The sequence below is a fragment of the Danio aesculapii genome, chromosome 20, assembly GCF_903798145.1.
Source record: "Danio aesculapii chromosome 20, fDanAes4.1, whole genome shotgun sequence".
NCBI classification, from domain to species: Eukaryota; Metazoa; Chordata; class Actinopteri; order Cypriniformes; family Danionidae; genus Danio; species Danio aesculapii.
The window spans coordinates 29360626-29385554 of NC_079454.1; the positions used below are offsets into that span (position 1 = coordinate 29360626).

General features: G+C 34.4%; 1 protein-coding gene across 1 annotated transcript; it reads left to right on the forward strand.

Annotated features, from left to right (window-relative positions):
* The first annotated feature begins 2729 nt into the window (after positions 1-2729).
* On the forward strand, positions 2730-5773 carry rhov (ras homolog family member V). Its single transcript, XM_056480873.1, is given in 4 exon segments — positions 2730-2952; positions 2955-3041; positions 3154-3212; positions 4246-5773. Coding segments are annotated over 4 exon segments (705 nt in total). The 5' UTR covers positions 2730-2840; the 3' UTR covers positions 4693-5773.
* The last annotated feature ends 19156 nt before the right edge of the window (positions 5774-24929 follow it).

The window sequence follows — 24929 nt, forward strand, 5'->3', positions numbered from 1 at the left end:
GTTTAGTGAACATTCGAAACCCCCCAAAAAACCAAAATTGCTACATAGGCAATGCTTACTTTCAGGACATCCAAAGATATAGATGGATTTTATCTTTAGTAGAAAATTTAATTAGATATGTTGGAACTATGGTCCTTGATGAAACTGAAATGCAAATCAGCAGCTGAGAGTAAAAAAACGACACATACAAACTAAATTAATATGTACAGTAAGGCTTCTGATGATACATTGAGGTCTTATGGAGTCAAACTTTTAGTCTGTGCAAGAAATTAAATAATATTCACAATATTATTACCTACACCCACAGTATTTATTACCAGATTAAGAATTTATCCTTAGTGTTGTTATTGTTTTGTGTTTTGTTTATGGAAATTGTGTGTTAAATTGTTCATCAAAATGGTAGCCTTGTGCTTGTCCTGTACACTGAAAAAAATTATTCAAATGTATTTATTTAGTCCCTTATTCATCAGGCCACAGCGAAGGTAACTAAATTAACAGCAAATGGTTATTTTTGTGCAAACTGTACCTTTATGTTTTGTAATTTTTTACACTACCTGACAAAAGTCTTGTCGTCGATCCTAGTTGTAAGAGCCACAAATAACAACTTGACTTCTACTTGATCATTTGGAAAAGCGGCAGGCGGTAGGTTTTTCTGATGAAACATCTGTTGAACTGCATCCTAATCATCACAAATACTGCAGAAGACCCATTGGATCCTGCATAGACCCAAGATTCTCATAGAAATCAGTCAAGTTTGGTGAAAGATATTATAGGTTGGGGTTAGATTCAATATGGGGGCATGCGAGAGATCTGCAGAGTAGATGGTAACATCAACAGCCTGAGGTATCAACAAATGCTGCCCATTATATTACAAACCATAGGAGAGGCAAATTCTTCAGCAGGATAGCGCTCCTTCTCATACTTCAGCCTCCACATCAAAGTTCCTGAAAGCAAAGAAGGTCAAGGTGCTCCAGGATTGGCCAGCCCAGTCACCAGAGCATGTCTGGGGTAAGATGATGGAGGAGGCATTGAAGACGAATCCAGAGAATCTTAATGAACTCTGGGAGTCCTGCAAGAACGCTTTCTTTGCCATTCCAGATGACTTTATTAATCAGTTATTTGAGTCATTGCAGATATGTATGGATGCAGTCGCCCAAGCTCATGGGAGTCCTACACAATATTAATTCTTTATCCATATCCATTTATCCTTTATCCTGTATATTCTATACTGTACATTATTTCTGTTAAGTGACAGGACTTTTGTCTCAGCAAAGTCAGACCTTACTGTCCTAATTAAATAATAATCAAAATCAATTAATAAAATCAAGGCATGATCACATTTTATTTTGGTAAAATAAGTGTAATCTAGAGGCCTTTGCCTTCAATATAAGCAACTTCTGATACCAATGATCAACTTGAAGTCAAGTTATTATTTGTTGTTCCTAAAACTTGAATAGGCGACAAGACTTTTGTCACGTAGTGTATAGTTCTTAATACTTATTTTATTCATGCTTTATTTGTCTTGCTTGTTATGTGTATTTTGTAATGAACATTCACATTAGTCTAACCTAAAGATGTTCCTTATAACATCTTTACACAGTGGAGATAGTCAGTGGCTTCTTAAAGGCATAGTTTGCCTAAAAATGAAAAGGTACTCACTATTTACTTACACTCAAGTGGTTCCAAACCTTTATAAGTTATTTATGCTTTTAAACACAACATATTATATTTTGAAGAAAGCTAAAAACTGATAACAACTGACTTCCATAGTAGGAAAAACAAATGCTTTGAAAGTCAATGGATGTTTCCAGCTTTCTTCAAAACATCTTCTCATGTGTTCAGCAGAAGAAAGAAACTCAAACAGGTTTTGAACAAGTAAATGGTGAGTAAAGGATGACTGATTTTTTACTTTTGGCTGAACTATCCCTTTAACTTAAGATGATCCAAACAGATGTCAAAGCAGAAAGAGCCGCATCAGTATGGACACTACAACTAGGCTTACATTTGATCAATTTGACAGGGCGTGACTTAAGCTTGTTGTCCTCAAAAAAAAAGAAAAAAAAGAAATACAAAAACTAGCAAAAGATCATACAATTCAATGATAGAGCACAACCCTAATCTCTGTCAGCTTTTTCTTCAAATGATTTCACTTCCGAGTCATAGCTTAAAATGTGTATTGCACACAGCTGACTTTAAATTTAATGCAAATGTGACCTGAAGTTTTTTTTTCTCCTAAATAACAGTTTTTAGCATAACAAAACTATTAAAGCTGTAGGTTCAGTTGGCCTGAGGATAAGGACAATGACAGGGTTTGTAAATTTGTAAAGTGTTTTTATCAAAGAACAAACATTTTTGGGATGAAATTGGGATGGAATACTTTTTATTTACTGTATTTATGTTTTTTTTTCTAGTCAAATGTCCCTAACATATAAAGTCTAATAAATTGCATGGTTTAAAAACTCTTATTTCAACAGTTACAATAATAAAACACATTTTCTTTGACCATTATAAAAATGAATCAAATTCATCCAGTTTGTTTCACTGAGAATCCTTTGGGATTAAAATAGCTAACTAATCATTAAATGGCTTATCTGTGTTCAAACCATTATCTGTGTGTTCTTTCCATTGAAGCCCGTGACTGTGGTGGTGGTGGGCGTGGCCATGCAAAGTCAAGCCTCTCCATTCAAAGGCGGAAAGCTCCCGTCAGTCATCAGAGTCAATTCCCCTGCGAGCTGAGAGAGTAATGAGTCACTCATCAGTCTCAACAAGGACGCAAAGCATCACTGTGGAGTTTAAAAAGTTTTCCTGAGGACGCTTCTCCCTGGTTTCAATTGTCGGACATGCCACCTCAAATGGATTACTTTTACCACGAGTCAAGAGTTCCGTCCGTGTGCTTGGAGCAGGACGAGGCGCTGCTGGAGCCCGCGATCAGCTGTATGCTGGTTGGGGATGGGCTGTGGGGAAGACCAGTATGATTGTCAGCTACACCACTAATGGATACCCCACAGATTATAAACAGACTGCTTTTGACGTCTTCTCAGGTAAGAAGTGGGGGGTTTACTTTTTAGATCTGTTCTAGATTATCATGCTGATGATTAACATGAAGTAATTATGAGATTGAAAACTTGACATTTTTATTTTCTGGTTATTCAGGGCAGGTTCAGGTGGACGGCACTCCTGTGCGGATTCAGCTGATGGATACTGCTGGACAGGTAATGGAAGAGCTTCACTCAATCTGATGTAAATGTAAAAAATAAAGTCTTTATATTAAAAGGAGCACAATAAAATCGTTTAGACAAGTTAAAGACATTTTGGAGAGTTTGCACTTTTAGTTTCAAATGTAATGTAAATTGGTGTTTCTGTTCTTGGGTTTTAACTTGTTTTGATGTTTTCTTTTACTGATATGTTTTCTCTTACTTTTTTTCCGATTTTCTTGTACTGTAAAGCACTTTGTAACTTAATGTCAGTGAAAAACCTTTACTTATTTAAAAATGTAATCACTCAAAATTTAATCACTCCCCTGTTTGACTATCTAGAGAAGATATTTTGAAGAAAGTTGAAAACCTGTAACCATTAATTTCATAGAAGAAAAAAAAAATACTATGTATGCCAGTAGTTACAGGTTTTCATCTTTTTTCATATCTTCTTTTCTGTTTAACAGAAAAAAGAATGTCAAACAGGTTTGAAACAAGTAAAATGAGAGTAAATGATGACATTTAGTGTGAACTATCCCTTTTAAAAGTGCATTTAAAAATTCAAAATTTGTTAAAGGAAAGTGAAAGTAGTTTAACAGGTTGTGAATTATAAACCTTTATAATAACTCTGTGGTTGAAATATTTTTCTAGTGTGACAATCTGTAAAGTGTAAATATTGGTTAAGTTTGTTGATGGAACTGCCTGTAAAGTTGACACAATTTCTAATATATGTAAAGTGACTGTAAATAATTTGTAAACTTTTTTGCAAAAAAAAAAATCTCTAATTTAAACATTTTTAAGATTGTAAAAATTCTTAATTTTGTAAAGTTGCAACAGTTAAGCATTTCTGAAATGTTTGTAAAGTGACTAAACATTTTTTTAAAGACTCATAAAGTATAAGTGAAGTTTAAACATCTATAAAGTTTAAACATTATTTTAACCGTCTGTAAATCCGAATCTTTTCAAACACTTGTAAAGTGTACATACTGTTAAACAAAAGCATGCTAACTTTAGTCAAGTGTTCTTATCTGTCCGTGTCTGTGGCTTACAGGAAGAATTTGATGAATTCAGATCTCTGTCTTACGCACACACGGATGTCTTCCTCCTTTGCTTCAGCGTGGTGAACCCAACATCATTCCAGAACATAACTAAGAAGTGGATCCCTGAGATTCGCGAGTGCAACCCATCCTCCCCCATCATTTTAGTGGGAACTCAGTCAGACCTTGTGCTGGACGTCAACGTCCTCATAGACTTGGACAGATACAAGGTCAAACCTGTCTGCAGTTCACGGGCACGCAGCCTCTCAGAGAAGATTAGAGCTGCGGAGTATGTGGAGTGCTCGGCTCTAACTCAGAAAAACCTAAAGGAGGCCTTCGACGCGGCAATATTCGCGGCTATTAAACACAAAGCCAGGAAGGCCAAAAAACGACGACTCTCAGACAGACGAACCAAAGCTTTTTCCAAATGCAGCTGGAAAAAATTCTTCTGCTTCATCTGAAGCCACTGAGTGTACCAAAAAGTGTGGAGTGTTTACATGAACTTTTAATTTATTTTGGCCAATGTGTTTACCTACGCCCGATTAGCTTTATTTTATGGGCGGAGTTGTTTGATCTGTAAGAAACGTCCCAGGAACTGTCATTAGAGAGCTTTAAAGAACATATGAAATGCACAGCTATTAGAAGTGAGATTTAAAGACCTGTAACGAAGAAAGAAAGCCATTTGTTGCTCACAAAGAGCGCCCGCCATATGTAAATGGCTGAATTTGCATGAGCTGCCTATTCAAAGCTTGAATGGTGCTCACGTGGAGATGAAGGGGCGAGAGCAGTATCTGTCTTATCTCCTTTGTGTCGGCCCCCTACTTAGACAGACTCTTTCATATGCAACAGTTCAATCTAAAGCCAAAGTGTGAGTTGTCTCCTCCCTTGTGACCATATAAACCCAAGATCACGCTTACAATAACTCAGCCTGATAAATCTTAGCTGGGATTGATTTGCAAATGGCCAAGATGACATTATTAGGTTTCTTTACATCCGGGGGAAATTCGTCAGGGTTGTTCCTGATTTCCTATAAGACTGGTTTAGCGTCTTCTCTTGTGCAAATGTATTGTGGGAACGTACACACAGATGAAAGTATAGCAGCCCTGCCCATTTTGTGAAGCCGTTAGCTTGGTTTTTATTTTTCACTGACGGCTGTATTGCTGTCGGTTATGATTATGCTTCTTGTGGAAGACATCTTGTTTTTAAAACGCTGTTTGTTTATAACAGTCGTGTTTTAACAGTTTTACCTGTTCTGTTTTGATGCCTCAGGCAAGAAGGATGTACCGCTTGATCATTTTATCTGTTGTTTTGCCTTTTGATCAAATTCAAGCAGCACTTTTAAACAGCTTCTCCTTCAGTCTCTCATCTGAGAATACATGTAAAGGGCAAAATACATTTCCAATGCTGTTTTCATAACACTACTAGTTCTCTGTTTTCCTTCTTTATCCTTCATTAAGTGTTACATGTGAACGTTCTTTATTTACACAGTCTTATAATATTCTTCTTTAATATTAAATAAATGAACAACATGTTGAAAATTTAGATGGCTTTTGAATACATTTTATTCTATTAATTAATTAATTTTCCTTCAGCTTAAGCCTGGTTTATACTTCTGCGTGCTGTTTGTGTTGCTCTGCAATAACACTTCCGAAACGCTAGCTGGCAGTAGGGACGATTCTAAGGGCCCATGCACTTTGGGGTCCCCCAGAGATGTTATTATGCCCTTTCACAGGTGTTTGGGTTTTTCTGAACGCTACCTTAATGTACAAGTAGCTCAAACTCGTTCATTTTGAGGTGGGAACTGGGGGACGTGCAACAACTTTGATCATACGGTATACACAAAATAAAACTTTCCATCTAGAGCTCCGTCACGGGACTCCACACTTGTTAACACTCGCTCCAACAGGTTTGCGTGGCTCTTGGTTCCATCCACACTCATCAGCGCTTCCAAGGCAACCAATCACAGAGCTTGCGCTATATGCGTCGTTGCGATGTGCAGTTACATTTTTTTGAGAGGTGCACGTCAACGATGGCCACGGCGAGGGGATATGCATCCACACGCAGGCTGCGCCGGAGAATACGTGTGCACTTGACGCAGAAGAATAAATCAGCCTTTAGTCTCTTATTTATCAGGGGTTACCACAGCGGAATGAACTGCCAAGTATTCCAGCATATGTTTTACTCAACCCAGCACTGGGAAAGCCATAGACATGCACTCATACACTACAGCCAATTTCATTGATTCATTTTCTTTTCAGCTTAGTCCCTTTATTAAACCAGTGGTCGCCAGAGCGAAATGAACCGCCAACTTATATAGCATATGTTTTATGAAGTGGATGCCCTTCCAGCCACAACCCATCACTGGGAAATACCCATACACAAACACATACATACACTATGGCTAATTTACTTCATCCAATTCACCTATATCACATGTCTTTGAACTATCGGGAAACTGGAGTACCCGGAGGAAACCCACATGAACACAGCGAGAACATGCAAACACAGACATGCCAACTGGCCCAGTGGGGACTCAAACCAGCGACCTTCTTGCTAATTATAATATCAGCAATTACAGTGTCATTCAAGTCATTTATGCCCCCCAAGACTGCATTTATTTGATAAACGTACACTAAAGTTATGGAATATAATTATAAATTAAAGTAAGTCTATATGGTATAAAATGTCATTTGTTTATTTGATGACCAAACTGAATTTTCTTACCTAACTGTGGGTTTCTCCAATTTGACTCAGTGTTTGGTTATACAACAACAAATTGGGTGTATATTTTTCAAAACAACAAGAAGCAAAATATTTATATTTTACAGGGTGTCCTCGGGGTCTTAAAAGTTAAAAGTTGCTAAATCAATGTAGAGAAATGTAAGGCCCTATTAGTGAGGCCAGCAGGGGGAGCTCAACCTGCAGTCTGTGTGGGTCCTAACGCCCCATTATAGTGATGGTGACTCTATACTGCTCAGTGAACTCAGTGAAGTCTTTCGGATGAGACAATAAACCAAGGTCCTGACTCTCTGTGGTCATTAAGAATCCCAGGATGTCCTTCAAAAAAAAAGAGTAGGGGGTTAACCCCAGCATCCTGGCCAAATTTGCCCACTGGCCCACTGGTTCATCATGGCCTCCTAACCATCCCCATATCATAATTGGCTTCATCACTCAGTCTCCTCTCCAATCATCTGGTGTGTGGTGTGCGGTCTGGCGCAATATGGCTGCCGTTGCGTCATCCAGGTGGATGCTGCACACTGGTGGTGGATGAGGAGATTCCTCCCAATGAGTAAAGCACTTTGAGTGTCCAGAAAAGCACTATATAAATATAAGGAATTATTTTATAATTAAAATTATACAAATTCTTAAATGCTATTTTGCAAGGTATTAAATTGTATATCATCTTAATTATGCAATGTATAGTTGTATGCTAAAGTTTGCCTGAATTAAATCTGTGAATTTCAGGATGCTGTGTAGTTTATGAAATCAATAGAATCCTGGTTTAACATCATGCTGCTTTGTTTACTGCAGTAACCAAGGCAACACCATTATTTCTGCAGTTCTATAGGCGACAACCTGCTGAGTTAGCTAGATTTAATAGAATTTTATTCAGTATATGAATAATGTTTTAGTTTTGGATTAGTTTCTTACATTAATATTTAGTAAATATACTGTAGGCCAGTGTTTACAGTTGAAACCTTAAGTGGTTTTAAGGTCTTAAAATGTAATTCTCGGAGGGCCGCAGGTCTGCATATAGTTTAGCTTTAACCACGTCCAACTCACATCTGCTTAATAGTCACTAGTAGTCTTGAACACCTGATTATTTGGATAAGCTGTGTTTGATTAGGGTTGGACCAAAATTGTGCAGAGCTGCGGCCCTAAAGGAATCGGGTTCGAGACTTATGTGCACTAAGGCTTTCTATACTGAGCATTGACTTTTGGCTCTATAAACCACTAATGTTATGTAGAGTTGTGTTGAGTCTTACAACATCCACATTGTCATTTTATATGTCCTAAAATTAATATTAGCTGTGTTAGTAGTTATTATTAGTAGTTAAGCCGTTACTCCAGTCTTAGTGTCACGTGATCTTTGGAAATCATTATAATATGCAGATTTTGTTCTCAAGAAATATTTATTATCATTTTCAATGTTGTGGAATCTGACACATTTTTCAATATTCTGTTTAAAAGATCAGCATTTATTTAACATTGACTATTTAACAGAAACTATAAACTGTTTACTGTCATTTTTATTCATTTATTGCTATTTATCTGAACAAAAGCTGTAATTTTGTTATCACTTTTAATGTTTCCCTCAAATTAATTACACTGTAAAAATATCATTTCTGCCTTAAATGTTTGTTGAATTAAATAAACTTTTCTAATCTTCTCAAGTTAAACTTTGTATAACATTAAAGAATGCAGTTGAAACCTAATTACCTTCTGAAAATAAGTTAAAGCCAGATAAAAATATTTGTTGTCCTGACTTTTTGTCATATTTTTTTACAGTGTACAGCAAAGTTTAAATTCACTCGGATTTGTATTAAAAGAATTGAAATGTCTACAGTAAATATTCATTTATTATGGCTTTCATATATTATGTGCTACCAAATGATTTAAACGGCAAACAAATGTTAGCGATCTGAATACGCTTTCCAAACCGCATAAAGACGTGATGTGAAAGGTCCTGTAAATGTGTTGAGAGGGTGTAAATGAGACACACAGAGACGTGTCAGGTACTGCAGGAATATGAATACATAGTGAAGTCACACTTGTCTGCTGTGGGCTCACGCTGGGACTGTGAGTGAAGCTCATCTCAGTGCGGGACAGACGTCACTCACAAACCCTTGAAGTGTAAATGCGAGACAAAGGGCTACTTATAGTTGTTTGTAGAGTTCAGACGGCTCAAAATAAAAATCAGTTTGTTATGTTGGCTCTATTATTTAAGTTATAAACAAAAACTCCCCAAAATTCCTGTCTTTCTTTCTTTCTTTCTTTCTTTCTTTCTTTCTTTCTTTCTTTCTTTCTTTCTTTCTTTCTTTCTTTCTTTCTTTCTTTCTTTCTGTATTTCTTTCTTTCTTTCTCTTTCTTTCTCTTTCTTTCTTTCTTTCTTTCTTTCTTTCTTTCTTTCTGTATTTCTTTCTTTCTTTCTCTTTCTTTCTCTTTCTTTCTTTCTTTCTTTCTTTCTTTCTGTATTTCTTTCTTTCTTTCTCTTTCTTTTTTTCTTTCTCTTTCTTTCTTTCTTTCTTTCTTTCTTTCTTTCTTTCTTTCTTTCTTTCTTTCTTTCTTTCTTTCTTTCTTTCTGTATTCTTTCTTTCTTTCTCTTTCTTTCTTTCTTTCTTTCTTTCTTTCTTTCGTTCTTTCCTTTCTTTCTTTCTTTCTTTCTTTCTTTCTTTCTTTCTTTCTTTCTTTCTTTTAACAAAAAAATGCCTAATATTTAGCATTCAAACAAAAATAATTTTTTAAAACTTTTATCTTAGTTATTTTAAAACTCAGATCTAATACAAATCCTTCATTCTAATGCTCCTATAGGAAAAACACATAACTAGAAGCACCTTTAAAATAAAATGGCTTTATTTTGTATTTTTTAGACAATTTTTCATAGCACAAATTCTTATTTTTATCATAGCTGCTTACTTTTTACCTCAGATTTAATAAAATACCTATATAATCTCTTACAGTAAAAAAAATACTAATTCTTTAAAAATACACTTTTTCTTTTGTTTTAAAATAAAATTTTTATAACTGTTTAATAAAAAAAATTATTTTTTCAACTAAGATGTCAATCAAACGTAAGCCATAAGCTTAAAAAAATAAGATCTAAGATGACCAATTCTTTCTTTCCAAATCTCCAAATCTTCTTTATATCATGACTGTTTACTTTTACACTTTTACTATTGAACTAAGACCTAAAAGAAATCCCTAAGCCATAAACTTTAAAGAAATGAATTAAAGTATTTAAAATATTATCAAATCATTCAAATCATTCATTCAAATTCCGATTCATAAATTTTGACTTTTAAACTCATATTTCATAAAACGCTAAAGGGCCATGGTATGCACAGGCCCCCATCGATATTTCTTTAGGACAAAACCACAAAGCAAAATTGTAATGAGCAAATGATTGCTCACAATTGCTGCAAAGACTCCAGTAAACAGTGAATCACTTCCACTGTGAGGCTTCGCTCATGCTAACAAAAGAGCATCTTATGAGTTGCACAATCTCAGACTAGTTTGTAAAGTTGCACTGGAGTGAACAGGTGTCAGCAGCACTCAACAATATGATCAAATTACACATGACCTCACACTTGCTCAACCACCGTCAGCATGAACAAACTGAATCCAACAATGGCATATACTTTATATTACAAGTAAACAATTAAGAAATGAATTATATATTTATATTATATATTTATTTTCAATCAATCGAAAATAAAACATTATTTAAAGTATGTATTGGTTCTCAGCCAAAATGACAGCATCAAATGATTTTTGACCTTCCAATCACAAGTGGACAATGCTAAATACAGGGTTTTGAGCTTATCCACTTTCAGAGGTGGTCAAACACCTCTTGGATTGCTTTTTATAGTGTAGATGCTCCTATGGTCAAATATGAATGAACAGCCACACAAAAGTGCGAGCATTATGGTACATGTTGTGAGAGAGTGTAAGCAGGCAATGACATTTCATTCATACATTCATTTTCTTTTTGGCTTAGTCCCTTTATTAATCAGGGGTCACCACAGAGGAATGAATTAGCATATGTTTTACGCAGCAGATGCCCTTCCAGCCACAACACAACACTGGGAAACATTCAGTGGTGGAAGGAGTACTGAATAATCATACTCAAGTAAAAGTACCATTACTTGCCTAAAAATGTAATGCAAGTAGAGTAAAAGTATCTGTTGTAAATATTATTCAATAGAAATTTCAAAAGTACTCAAGAGTAGCGAGTAGTGAGTATTACGCTGTAAAAAGCTGATACATTTACATGTAATTTGTGGATATGTGTGTAAACGTAATATTATGTAGTGCATTTAGTTATAAGATGTTAATTTTAGGTTAGATTTAGGTTCTGATGTCAGGTGACCAAAATTCAAGGTCTAGTCAGTGTCTAAGGACAACATTATTTTGATGTCCAATAACAACGTCAAATGACGTTGACATTTCGTTGATTTTAGGTTGTGTTGGAAAGTTACCAAAACCCAACATCGAGCAAACATCTTAAACCAGTGTCATATTGACATCAAATACTGACATTTATTAATCAGTTATGGCAACCAAAATCCAACATCTGATAGACGTCATAGTGGTAACATCCACACAACGTCAAGCTGCAACATCATTAGACGTTGATTTTTGGTTGGTTTTAGGTTGGATGTTGGACATAGACGTTGGCCTGACGTTAATTTCTGACGTCAACTTGATTTTCATTTCCAAACAAAATGCAACGTCCCCATGACATTAGGGTACAACGTCAATCAAACGTCATGTTGTGCCTGCCGGTTGTTTAAGGCCATTTCGATCATCATACAGTAAACATCCGTCATCTTCCCATCAGTGACATGCATCTAATCAGATGTCTCTGGGTCAATGTGTGTAAAGATTCTGGACATCTTCTTGGACACTTTTAATGCTTCCAAACAGTTTGCTGCAATTATAAAGCGCACATGTCTTGAGGTAGTTCATCATGATGCGAATGACGTTCTGTGTGATTTGATTGGACAGGAATCACAGGACTGATTTTTCTAATCCCCATAGACAGGAAAAAATAGTGACTGCAGGTTGATGGAAAGTAGTGGAGTAAAAGTACCAATACTGCACTAAAAATGTACTCAAGTGAGAGTAAAAGTACACATTTTTAAAACTACTTAGTAAATTACAATTTCTGAGAAAAACTACTCAATTAGAGTAATTTGAGTATTTGTAACTTGTTACTTTACACCACTGGAAACATTCATACACTCTTGCATTCACACACATACAGTACACTATGGCCAATTTAGCTTATTCAGTTTACTGAAATGACAACTGGCTTAGCCGGGTCTCCAACCAGAGACCTTCTTGCTGTGAGGCGATCGTGCTACCCACTGCGCCACCGTGACAGCCGCAATGACATTTCGTTTTCTTTATTTTTCTTTATTTATTTGTTTATTTATTTTCTGGAAAAATCACCATTCTTATAACTGACCTCAAAGATATAATATTAGATGACTTTTAAGTAAATGTGGTATGTATATGTTTGGTTACTTTGTGTAATGTTTTTTCTTTTCATCTGAGTTCGGATTGCTTGTTTGGGCAGCAGTTTATTCCTTTCTTTGATCAGGGGTTGCCACAGCAGAATGAACTGCTGATTATTCTGGCATATTTTTTACCAATGGATGAATTTCTTGCCACACCCCAGCACTTACAGCGCACTAAAGGTTGATTACACTGAACACGCTTTTCAGTTTTGAAAACATGAGGCGCACCACACTGCCTTACTGAGGACTGTAGAAAAGAGCACTGCACTGCACTTTTTATGTTGGCAACCACTGTATCAATGGTCTTCAATGGCACTTTTTCTACACAGAAAACATAGGCTGAAGTCAAAGTAAATTGACCATTCAACCTTTTAGCTTTGCTGCTTTTCTGTATTGCTTGACGAACACAAGCAAATGAATATCCCAAGTTTGCATTTGAAAGTTTTTATTGATTTTAAGACTACAGAATGATACTGACTCTATTTTTGTAAGATGAGTAAAAACGTGTTCACATTTTACCTACAACCACAGTAAGTATCATGTCGTTCACTCACAATGGAAGACAGGAGAGCTGTCAGTCAAGAAATTGGTAACTGGCATTATAATGTTATAACTTCTCATACCGGTAAATTTCCAGAACGCAATATTTTACCTATATTTATTCAAAAAGGTCCTTTTCATGATATCTTAATCTTTATAAGTAACTTACCAAAGATTATATGTGTGAAAGAGCCTAGTGAGAGCAAACACATGCAGTTATTAATTGATGCTTACAGAAGGGGAGTTTATCTGTATTTGCATTTTTTTTACATTTCTTCCACATTTATGCACATAGGAGATGTTATTATAGAAAAAAAACAAATTACACCCATGAACACACACCTAAAGCAGTGGGGGATTTGGTGCCTTGCTCAAGGGAATCACCTCAGCTGTGGTTTTGAGGTGGATATTTATTTACTCTCCCTACTAACAATTCCTGCTTGTGCTGGGACTTGAACCTGCAACCTTTGGATTCCAAGTCCAACTGTCTAACCATTAGATCACTATAACAAAAAAATAATTAAAATCAATTAATTTGGATCAATTAGAAACATTTTAGCTATGCATTTCCCTGGAAATTATCACACAATTTAAAAGTTCATCAGAATTAAGCACTCAACAGCCTTGTGGAATGAACTCAAATATACAGCAAAGCACATATTCGAAAAGTTATCTGCAAGCCTTAAAAGTGTGGCAAACACGTATAAGTCCCTGTTTTTACATTGAGGTTGTCAACTGAGATATACTGCTTATATTCAACTGAGCATACTGTTTCCACCTGCCATTAATCTGTTCCGTTGTTCAAATTCCTTCAATAAGGAACGAACCCATGCTATATGCTGTTTATAACCGAGAGGGAAAGCAATGTGTTCCGGCAGCTGCACTTTCTCATAACATGCCCTTTAATAATCACATGCTAGGTCAGCAGATGGGAGTAGGCTTGCGCAATCAAACCAATTTGGTCGAATGTGTTTTCAATGACCTCTAGAACAGATAACCTTTTTCAGACCCTTCATATACTTGGGATCATGCACTTACGATCTGATCGACGAAAGCACATCTTACTACCTGATGTGAAATGAAACCCCCAAAGCAAAGAGATCTACAGCAAAGCAAGAAATAACAGATTTCTATAATTAGCCTGACTTGGAGTAATTAACCTAATCTTCTCTGCTTGTAATTCAGTCGCGTTCACACACACCCACGTTTCCTTGAGGATCCATTAGTGTTTTTGGAGTCTAGCATGATACCGCTCTCCACATGTTGAGCAACAGAGGCCAGGCCTGACAGGTTTAGGTTCCCATGAATGGTGGAGGTGTTCATCTCAGTTTGTGGTTAAAGGAACGGTTACTCACTCTCTTTGTTCGTTTTCTCGCCCGCCCCTTTTCCCAGGCCTCAGACTAAACTGACTGGTGGCTTCTATGGCGCACGGCCAGTTTCGCTCACATTTCCTTGCTGAGAGGAGACGGGCACACAGTTCCTGGTCAGCCAGAATCATGTCTTACTGTTAGTGCCACAGGCTGTTTGGCAGACAAGATGATGCAAACACCTCAGTGGATTGTTTTCTTTACATGAACACAATATTCAGATGTGAAACTGACAAACTGCTTTCCTCATGGTGTTTATACCAGTTCAGATGTAAACTACATGTTTGCATTTGATCGATCTTCGTTCAGGATGAACTCTGCTAGGATGATTTGGGCACTATAATGCACTTAAAAATCCCTTTTGCGACTTGTTCAAACAACTTATTTAAAATGAGTTGAAACAACACAATTCTTAAGGTTTGGGGACAACTTAATTGTTTTATGTTCATTCATTTTTTTCATTCATTTTCCTTCGGCTTAATCTCCACACTGTAAAAAAATGCTCAGTTCCACACAATTTCTTCATGTCGTCCCAACACAAATTAATTAAGTTAACTTAATTGTTTTAGCAAATTTAGGTGTATTGAACATAAAACAATTACGTAGTCTTAAAAGATCCCCAAGAACTGTGTTGGTTCAGCTCATTTTAAATATATAGTTTGAACAAGCAGCAGAAATATTTTTTTGGAGTGCATGTCTAAGGTCGCCATGAACAGTCAACTATTCCAGCATATGTTTTTCACACAACCGCAACCCAGTATTGGGAAACACCCATACACACTCATTCACACACACCCACACACACACTCATACATTACGGACAGTTTAGTTTATTCTAACTAAACTGGACTCGAACCAGCGAATTTCTTGCTGTGAGGTGACAGTGCTAACCACTGAGCCACCGTGCCACCCTATTTTAGGTTCAATCCAACTAAATTTGTAAAAATTATTAAGTGAACTTAATCTATTTGAGTTGGGACAACATAAAGAAATAGTGCAGAACCCAGCATTTTTACAGTGTGTGTGAGTGATTGTTAGCATGTTTATAGAGCATTCAGGATGAATCGTTACTGCAGTGATATTGTATTATAAATGTAGAAATATAGCCTAATGTTTGCACAAAAACAGTCATAAAGGTCATTTTTGAAATGAAGATTTCTGAGCTGAAAGCAGAATTCGTAAGCTTTCTACATACACTACTGGTCAAACGTTTGGGGTCAGTTTTTATTATTTTTTTTAGTATTCTGTTCATCAAGGCGGCATTTATTAATTAAAAAAAAAGGTAAATTGTTAAATATTTATTTATTAAATATATTTAATACTTATAGTATGTAGTTTCAAATGAAATTATTCCTCCAGTCATTATTGCTTTTATTACTATTACCAATAATAATAATAATAATAATAATAATATTAAAATAACAATAATAATTAATATTTGAGTGGTTTCTGAAGGATCATGTGACTCTGCGCACTTGAGTAATGAAGCTGAAAATTCATCATTAAAAATCACCTGAATAAATGATTAAATTAAATTATAAACTACTTTTGAACAGTTATTTTTTTAATGCAATAACATTTCACAATTTTATAATTTGTACTGTATTTTTGATGAAATAAATGCAGCGTTGTTAAGCAGGGGAAGCTTATTTTAAAACATTTAAAAATCCTACTGAGCCCAAACTTTTGACCGGTAGTGTAGTTTTATAAATTCAATCAATTAATAGTTTTATCTAAATGTAATTATCCCGAAGATATTCATACTCCTGGCAAATTCTGACTTAAAGTTACTTTTATTCAACCAGCAAGTTTTCTTTGACCGGAAATGACACAGGCTTCTTCTAAAAAGTGGATTAGAATTTGCTAGAGGTATAAATAACTTCAGGCATGACTGTTTATACATGTAAAAAAATAAAATGCAAAATGTAAACATTGTATTCTTTTTGGTGTCAGTGTTCTTTTTGGCCCAAGAAATTCGGCAATGTTTGAAATTCAGGAATATGAGGGTTAAAAAAATCTAAATATTTAAAAAAGTACCTATAAAATGACCAGATTTAGTGACTAACAATGTATATTATTAACCGAAAACTGATTTTGGTGTTAATATTTGTGGTTGTAAATTTTACAACATGAAACATGATCTTTACTTTTTAATATTCTATAATTTTCTAATGACTTCTGTCATATCATTATTATTAAAATAATAATTATTATAAAGTATAATGGTTCTATTGTTAAATTGTTCTTTGATTGCTGGTTTTGCTTGTTGGCACACTTATTGCTATTGCACTATATTTTTAAAATTCAGTTTCTTATTTGATATTGTTTTAGTTTTTGATGTACTAATAAAATAAAATAAAATACAAAATAATAAAATAAAATAAAATAAAACAAAAATACTAAATAATTTAATTTAATTTAATTTAATTTAATTTAATTTAATTTAATTTAATTTAATTTAATTTAATTTAATTAATTTAATTTAATTTAATTTAATTTAATTTAATTTAATTTAATTTAAAGTGCAGTACTCTGAAATCAGTGAAATAAAGACTACTTGTTAATTGTGCTTTTAAAAACTATTTATAATTTCATATTACTATTATTGCATGATCATTATTTTTCTTTTATCATTTTTTAGAAAACTTGATTAAATGCATTATTAAAAAAACACTTTCAGTACTCAAATGAATTGGTGCAAATGTAGGAAATCAAGAGAAAGTTTTGCTTCGAGACGCTGGACAGCTGGAGGGTTTGACAGCTGCTGTCTGCAGAAGAGCCTGAAGGCAATAACGTTACACACTCCCACACTCACTGTCATGTTTATTTGATTCAGTTTCGGGTGTGTGGCTTATGAGCTGTTATGGTTTCAGTTCACATGTCCTCTGAGACAGAACTCTGTTCCTGGTTGACAGAAAACTGGTAAGCAGTCATGTGAACTGACTGTTTGATAATGTGATCATGAGGATGAACTGTCTCATAGTGACAGCCAATGCAAGACACTGCAGGTGAATAGGGTAAAAAATAATAATAATTGGAAAATCATTAGTTTTCACCATTATTTGTTTTCAGCAATTCATGTCCAAACTGACTGATTTAACAATTGCAAAGACGTTTTGCATTAGACATTTTATAAAAATGTTTAAATATGCAAATGAGTCATTATATCATTAAATATGTACAAACATTAGTAGCACCAAAATCAAACAAAATCAAATCCTATTTTTCACATATTAGAGTCAAAGGATTTGACAAAGGGAAATTTGGAGTCCTGTATTGCAGCATAATTCAGAAAAAAATCTGAAACTTTTGACAATTTATTTTAATAAATTATTCATAAATATATATGAATCAGACATATTATGTATAAACTAATCTTTCAGTAAAAAAGCTTTTATTTGTTCAGTATTTCAGTTTTCTAGTTTTCATTTATGTTTTTAAATTAAATTAAATTAAATTAAATTAAATTAAATTAAATTAAATTAAATTAAATTAAATTAAATTAAATTAAATTAAATTAAATTAAATTAAATTAAATTAAATTAAATTAAATTAAATTAAATTAAACTGTTCATAGTTAGCTGTGCTTTAGCTAATTATTTGTAAATATATTTATGTAAAAAACCTAACATTTATTTAAATGCATATTAAATGCTTATACTATTATTGCATCATTATTTTTATTGCTAAACAACAGACCTGATTTATATACATTTTTAAAAATGTATAGAAACCAAGCATAATATGTGTTAACTAATCCCTTAGTAAAAACCCTAAAAATAAAGATATTAATAAAACTGAAAGTTATTATTTGTTCAATATTTCAGTTTTCTTATTTGTTTTTTTAGTTTTGTACAATTATTTATTTTATTTTATCATTTAATTTGTACATTATGTTACTATTTTTTATATTTATGTAAAAAACTAACATTTCATAAATGCATATTACTGTTATTGCATTATCATTATTGCTATTGTTATACATTATATGACTGCTTTATCTAATATTTATTTCCTATCTACTTTAAAAAAAATACCATTCTATAAATGCATATTACCACATTATCATTATTGTTATACATAATATGCCTGATTTATATCAGTTTTTAAAACATATTGTTATCAAGCATATTATGTGTGAACTAATCGCTTAGTAAAAAATAACCCTCAGAATAAAGCTATATGAAACTGTAAAGCCCAGTGTACATAAATACTTTTAAAGTGGAGATTTCTGGCTCAGTACAGCAGAAAATAATAACTATATTTTGTATTATGTTATGTTATGCAAAATCTACTTATGGTTACACCTCAAAACACTTTTAGTAATTCATTCATTCCTTTTCTTTTCGGCTTAGTCCTTTTATTAATCAGGGGTCACCACAGCGGAATGAACCACCAACTTATCCAGCTGCAACCCATCAGGAAACACCCATACACTTCCATTCACACACATACACTACGGACAATTAAGCTAACCCAATTCACCTGTACCACATGTCTTTGGACTGTGGCGGAAACCAGAGCACCCGGAGGAAACCCACGCAAACATGGAGAGAACATGCAAACTCCTCACAGAAATGCCAACTGACCCAGCCGGGGCTCGAACCAGCGATCTTCTTGCTGTGAGGCGATTGTGCTACCCACTGCGCCACCGTGCTGCCCTATATTATTCATTCATTTTCTTTTCGGCTTAATCCCTTTATTAATCTGTTGCCACAGCGGAATGAACCGCCAACTTATCCAGAATATTCCTTTTACGCAGCGGATGCCCTTCCAGCTGCAACCCATCATTGGGAAACATCCATACACACCCATACGGACAATTTAGCTTACCCAATTCACCTATAGCGCATGTTTTTGGACTTGTGGGGAAACCGGAGCACCCGAATGAAACCCACGTGAACCTGGGAGAACATGCAGAACCCCAGACAGAAATGCCAACTAACCCAGCCGAGGCTCGAACCAGCGACCTTCTTGCTGTAAGGCGATTGTGCTACCTACTGCGCCACCGTGACCATTATAATTTAATCGTACAGACACAAATCGAGTGCCATGAGACACACTATATAGTGTACTTTGCATTAACGTTCGACTGAAAAACAAATACTTTATGAAAAAAATCCTGCAGTGTTTTGGCCTGAAGTGTCCCCATTTGAAAGAAATGACAGCCTTCTGAATCCTGGTCTCCTTTCACAAGACTGATGAGCTGATAATGACTGGATGAAAGCTTTGATTGGACTGTTCAATTCTGATGATATCATTTTGACCATTGAACTGAATCAATGGCGCTGTTCCTGTGCCATTGACACGTTGCTCTTGTCCGCATTACAGTTTGACCTTTCGAAACACAGCGAACAACGATCTGCTGAGTCTGACCAACACAAGATCCATCTCAGTCAACATAAACACAGAGATCTGCAATCTTGAGTAAAGCGCTGACGTTTCACTTCACTGTATTTGGATCTACGGTGTTTTTTTAGCCCGTCTCTCAGTCATAAGACAACTACAGAGGCGATTCTGATACAATAGAAATAATTAGTACTCTAAAAAATAGAAAAGTAGCTCATCAGCAGCACGTTGCTCTTGCACAGCCATGCAACTCCACAATACAAATGCATATTTTCATTTGAGAGATGAAATCATTTTGATATATTTAAATAAATACTATTCTTTTAAATTATAAATATACTATTGTAGCTTTTAATTTTATATTGAATTTATTAATTTTAAAATAATGTAAATATACATTTACATTTCGTTTTCATTTTCATTCGAAAGCAATTTGTTGTGTTTTAAATTAATCATTTTGGATCAGGTTTTTTCAAGGTTTTACAATAAATTAAACCCCAACACCCAAAACGTACCCCAGACAGGTTTAGAAATAAAATGTAAGTGAATTAATAATCATTATAAAATAAATAATTAAATAAAAATAAAAAATAAATCTAATCAAACACAACTTCAGACTTCCAAAGCTTCTTCAGTCTCTCCATTTTTCACAAAGTTCAAAAACACCTCCCAGATATCACTCAATTCAAAGGGTTTTTTCCTTATGTGAGCTTTTCAAGAGCCAAACGTGTTATAAGGTTTCTCAACCAAAGTTCAATGGAGGGGCGATTAACATTTTTCCAACATAAAGCATCGCAACATCTTGCTTGTATAACATAAATCAATAAAAAATTTCTTTAGTAGACAAAGAACAACTGTCTTCATGCATATTCAATACACATAATCCAAGACATAAAGGAATTGGAATGGATAAATAAATGATTTTAGTGTAAATAAATTTTTTATTTATTTATTTTACTTATTTTTATTTATTAAATTTGAAGTAAATAATAATAATAATAATAATAATAATAATAATAATAATAATAATAATAATAATAATAGTGAATCTAAGTTTACTACATAGTTTAGTACAGCGTAAGTTTATCTTATGGGAAGGATTTGGAACAAGGGATTATAAATATGATTATGTATAAGATTAGGCATAAATGTGCTTTATAAATACTAGTAAACAATATGCAGTAATATGCATGCTAATAACCAACACGTGTTGAGAGTAATACATTACAAATCTCATGCAATTACAGTAATATACTTCTTTTCCTGTAATGCAGTAATATTATGCTATGTGTCACTTTTATAGTATTTTATATATAGAGTGTATGAATGTTTCCCAGTGCTGGGTTATGACTGGAAGGGCATCCACTGCATAAAACATTTGCAAAGGTAATTGGTGGTTTATTCCACTGTGGTGACACCTGATAAATCAGGGACTAAGCCGAATGATAGTGAGAGAGTAAAAAGGCTTTAAGAAAGTTATTAAAGTCGTCAATAAATGACAAGGTAAACAACAATATGGTTCAGTACAGATTAGCCTGTGTCTACAGTATCTACCAAGTTTTTCCTGAATGTAGGCATATTTACTAGTATCTCTTAAATATGACAATTCAGCACGCAAATATTGCTCCAGTGAATTTGTGTTCACAAAGATTCTGTGTACAGCATTCAGCAGCTTTTAGTCCAGATGTACACATTTACTTTACTTGTGAAGTCACATAATTTTTTTTTCAATAGCATCTGGATGCAGCCTTTATGATGCAAGCTGAGATTGCATTACTCAGCGATGCAATGTCAGACACAATGCACTCAAATGGAGCGAGTGGCATCACTGTGAGGGGGTTGGGGGTTGGGTTAGGTGAGTCCATTAAAAACGCATTGGAAGCAGCTTAGATTGCACTGCACCAGGTCTGCATCCAGACCCCTTTCTTTTTTTTATCACTTATTTCTGCTATCTGGTCGGCATTTGCTACCATTTTATACCAAGAATTGCACCTTAAAGTAATATATTTTTACTATTTATACACACGCGCACACACACACACACACACACACACACTTTCAATCCACAGATTAATTACAGATGTGATAAAACTGATATCATGTGCAAATATCATGTGTTGCCTGTATGGGTATATTTTTGGTAAGAGCCAAAAATGCATTGTATGGGTCAAAATATTGTTTTTTCTTTTATACCAAAAATTATTAAAATATTAAGTGTAGATCATGTTCCATGAAGATATTTTCTACATGTTAAATATATCAATATACCAATGTGCACTGCTAAAACCTAATTTAGACTATTTTAATGGGGATTTTCTCAGTTTTTTTATTTGTTTTGATATCATCAGATTCCAGATTTTAGAATAGCTTAAAATCACCAAATATTGTCCCATCCGATCAAACCATACATCAATGCAAAGCCCATTTATTCAACTTTGATATTAAGTTGTGATCCAGGGTCACAAATATATGAAGAGTTCAGATGCCAAAACCTCAAAGAGTCGTCTGAAATTTTCTTCTAAAATTAGCAATTTTATGTGTGTATTTATATGTAAATCCACTTTTATGCCCAAAAATGGCTATTTGTTGCCTTTAAAATGAAATAACTGAAAAAAAAGCTCATTTTAAAAGAAAATTTTTAGATGGAACTTTTGAATCTTCATATCTAAAAGTAATTTAGGTTAAATTTTAATGAATGAACTTTTACATTTACAAAGTCATTTCAGTCAATCAAGAAATAAAACCTGGCCAACATAAATGGCTATTAAGCAGTTGTTGAAACATTCATTGCTCTGATGAGATGTTTTGTGAAGATTAGGGAATTAATTATGCAGGGTGAGAATCAGGAGGTGGTGTCTTTCTCACACTGTTGAGCTGTGGTGCAGCGGCACGAGCCAAATCACTGGATCAACTGCAAGTAAAGACAGGACGACAACAGCCGACAGAAGTGTCCCGTGATTTCCAAACACCCGAGAAGATGCTGGCATTGTTACATGTTTATTAATGGCGCAACAGGTCGCATGTATTCTCACACACTTGCTAAGACTTGTTCAGCTAACATGATTATCGGGCCGATAAGAACCAGATCACTGTACCTCAATAATCACAACATTTACGACACAACCACTGTCCTGATGGAAAACACTTTGTTTCAAACAAGTACCCAACCTGATGTGCTTGTCTTTGTTTTTTTTGGTAAGATTTTAAATTATGTCAGTAACTTTTAGCTGTTTAGCAGCCACATAAGAGTTTTAGATGCACATCTAGCAATTAATAAACCATTAACTAAGCCTATTAGCTCCTAATTTAAACTTAGTTTAAATTATTTTCCTGCTTATGAATAGTTATTGAGGAAGTAGTTGGTTTGAGGTGCTGGGTAGGATTGAAAATCATGCAGAAGTACAAATAAACAGCCAAGGTCTTTAATAGCCAGACAATATAATTCACCAGTAAATCATTAGAATTGCTACTTAAACTAAAATGTTACCGTTTTGGCTTTTAGCAAAACTGTTATGCTGCTTGATGTTGCAAACCTGTATTGGTTTTCATATTTTAAATGATTAACATGATCATAAATGCATTGATTTGTAAATGATTTGTTTTGAATTTTAGAATGCTTGATTCTGATTGGATAATGGATGGTTTATACTTAAAACTAGCCCAATTTAGGGATTGTCTGTTTGATGTAGGGAGTTGTGTTGATTTACAATTGACAAATCATTTTTAATTTTTTTTGTAAAGTAACAGAAGTTTTCCCAGTGATGGGTTGCAGCTGGAAGGGCATCAGCTGCGTAAAACATGCTGGATAAGTTGGCGGTTCATTCCGCAGTGGTGACCCTAGATTAATAAAGGGACTAAGCCGAAAAGAAAATGCATGAATGAATGAATGAATGAGTACAAGAAGTTTTTTTTTTACTTAATAAAAGATGCAAGAAATGATTGTTCCACTTTGTATGACATAACCTTACGAACAATAGCTGTCATCGTTTACTCACCCTCTCTTATTTCACTATCTTTCTTCTCATTCATTCATTCATTCATTAACTTTTCGGCTTAGTCCCTTAAATAATCTGGGGTGGCCACAGTGGAATGAACCACCAACTTATCTAGCATTTGTTTTACGCAGCAGGATGCTCTTCCAGCTGCAACCCATTTAGCTTATTCAATTCACCTATAGTGCATGTCTTTGGACTTGTCGAACCAAAGACAAATCTTGCTGTGAGGCAACAGCTACCCAAGAATGACAAAAACCGGTAGGCATTGACTCCCATGGTATAGATGTCAATGGTTACTTCTTCACAAACATTCTTCAAAATATCTTCTTTTTTGTCCAACAGAAAAAGTGAGTAAATTTTCAGTTTGGGTGAAATATTCCTAGAAATGTATGGTCCTCTATGTCAGGCTCTGTCACATATGTGATGTTGACCAATAGGACCATAGAAGACCTTTCATATGATGGAACAAGAAGAAACACTGTTATTGGTGCTTTTAAGTGGAAATACGAAATGCAGGAAACTCATTTTCTGATGACAGAACTGTCAGTATAAAAGACAGTACTACTCTAGACAATGTTGTTTATGCCCACATTTCAAAATACTATAGTGTTTTTGAACCATACTATATTAAATTGTATTATACTCTATATAGGCTTTTATAGTATTTATAACTCTTTGTTAATTATTGCCACATCATACTGTAAATTGAAAACAGTGAACTGATAAACATAAGAAATACTGTATATATTAGCTTTAAGTAAGCTTGTAATGTAATATACAGTTGTAGAAAACTTTTTGGTCATTTGTTCATATTATTACCACTGCAACTACAGTATTACCACAACAGATTAAATCAAGTACATTATGGTTCAAAAACACTATCAATTACTATAGTATTTTTATGTGGGTGCTAATGACCTGCCAATCAGTCAGCAGTTCTCTCAATGACATCACAAATGTCATGAAAGACCTTGAGCAATGACAGGAAAGAAGGAAAATGTAGTCTGACATGTCCACGACACAACAAGGGTCAAAATAAGAAGCTTTAACACTAATTTAATAATGTATGTTTTAGTTCTAGGAACAACTTTAGTTACTACTACACAGTAGGGTCTAATCAAGCATAATAGTAACTACAGTGAATTAATCCTGATTGGATGAATGCATGTCATATGAAACACAGAATAAAGCTAATGTTAGCCAC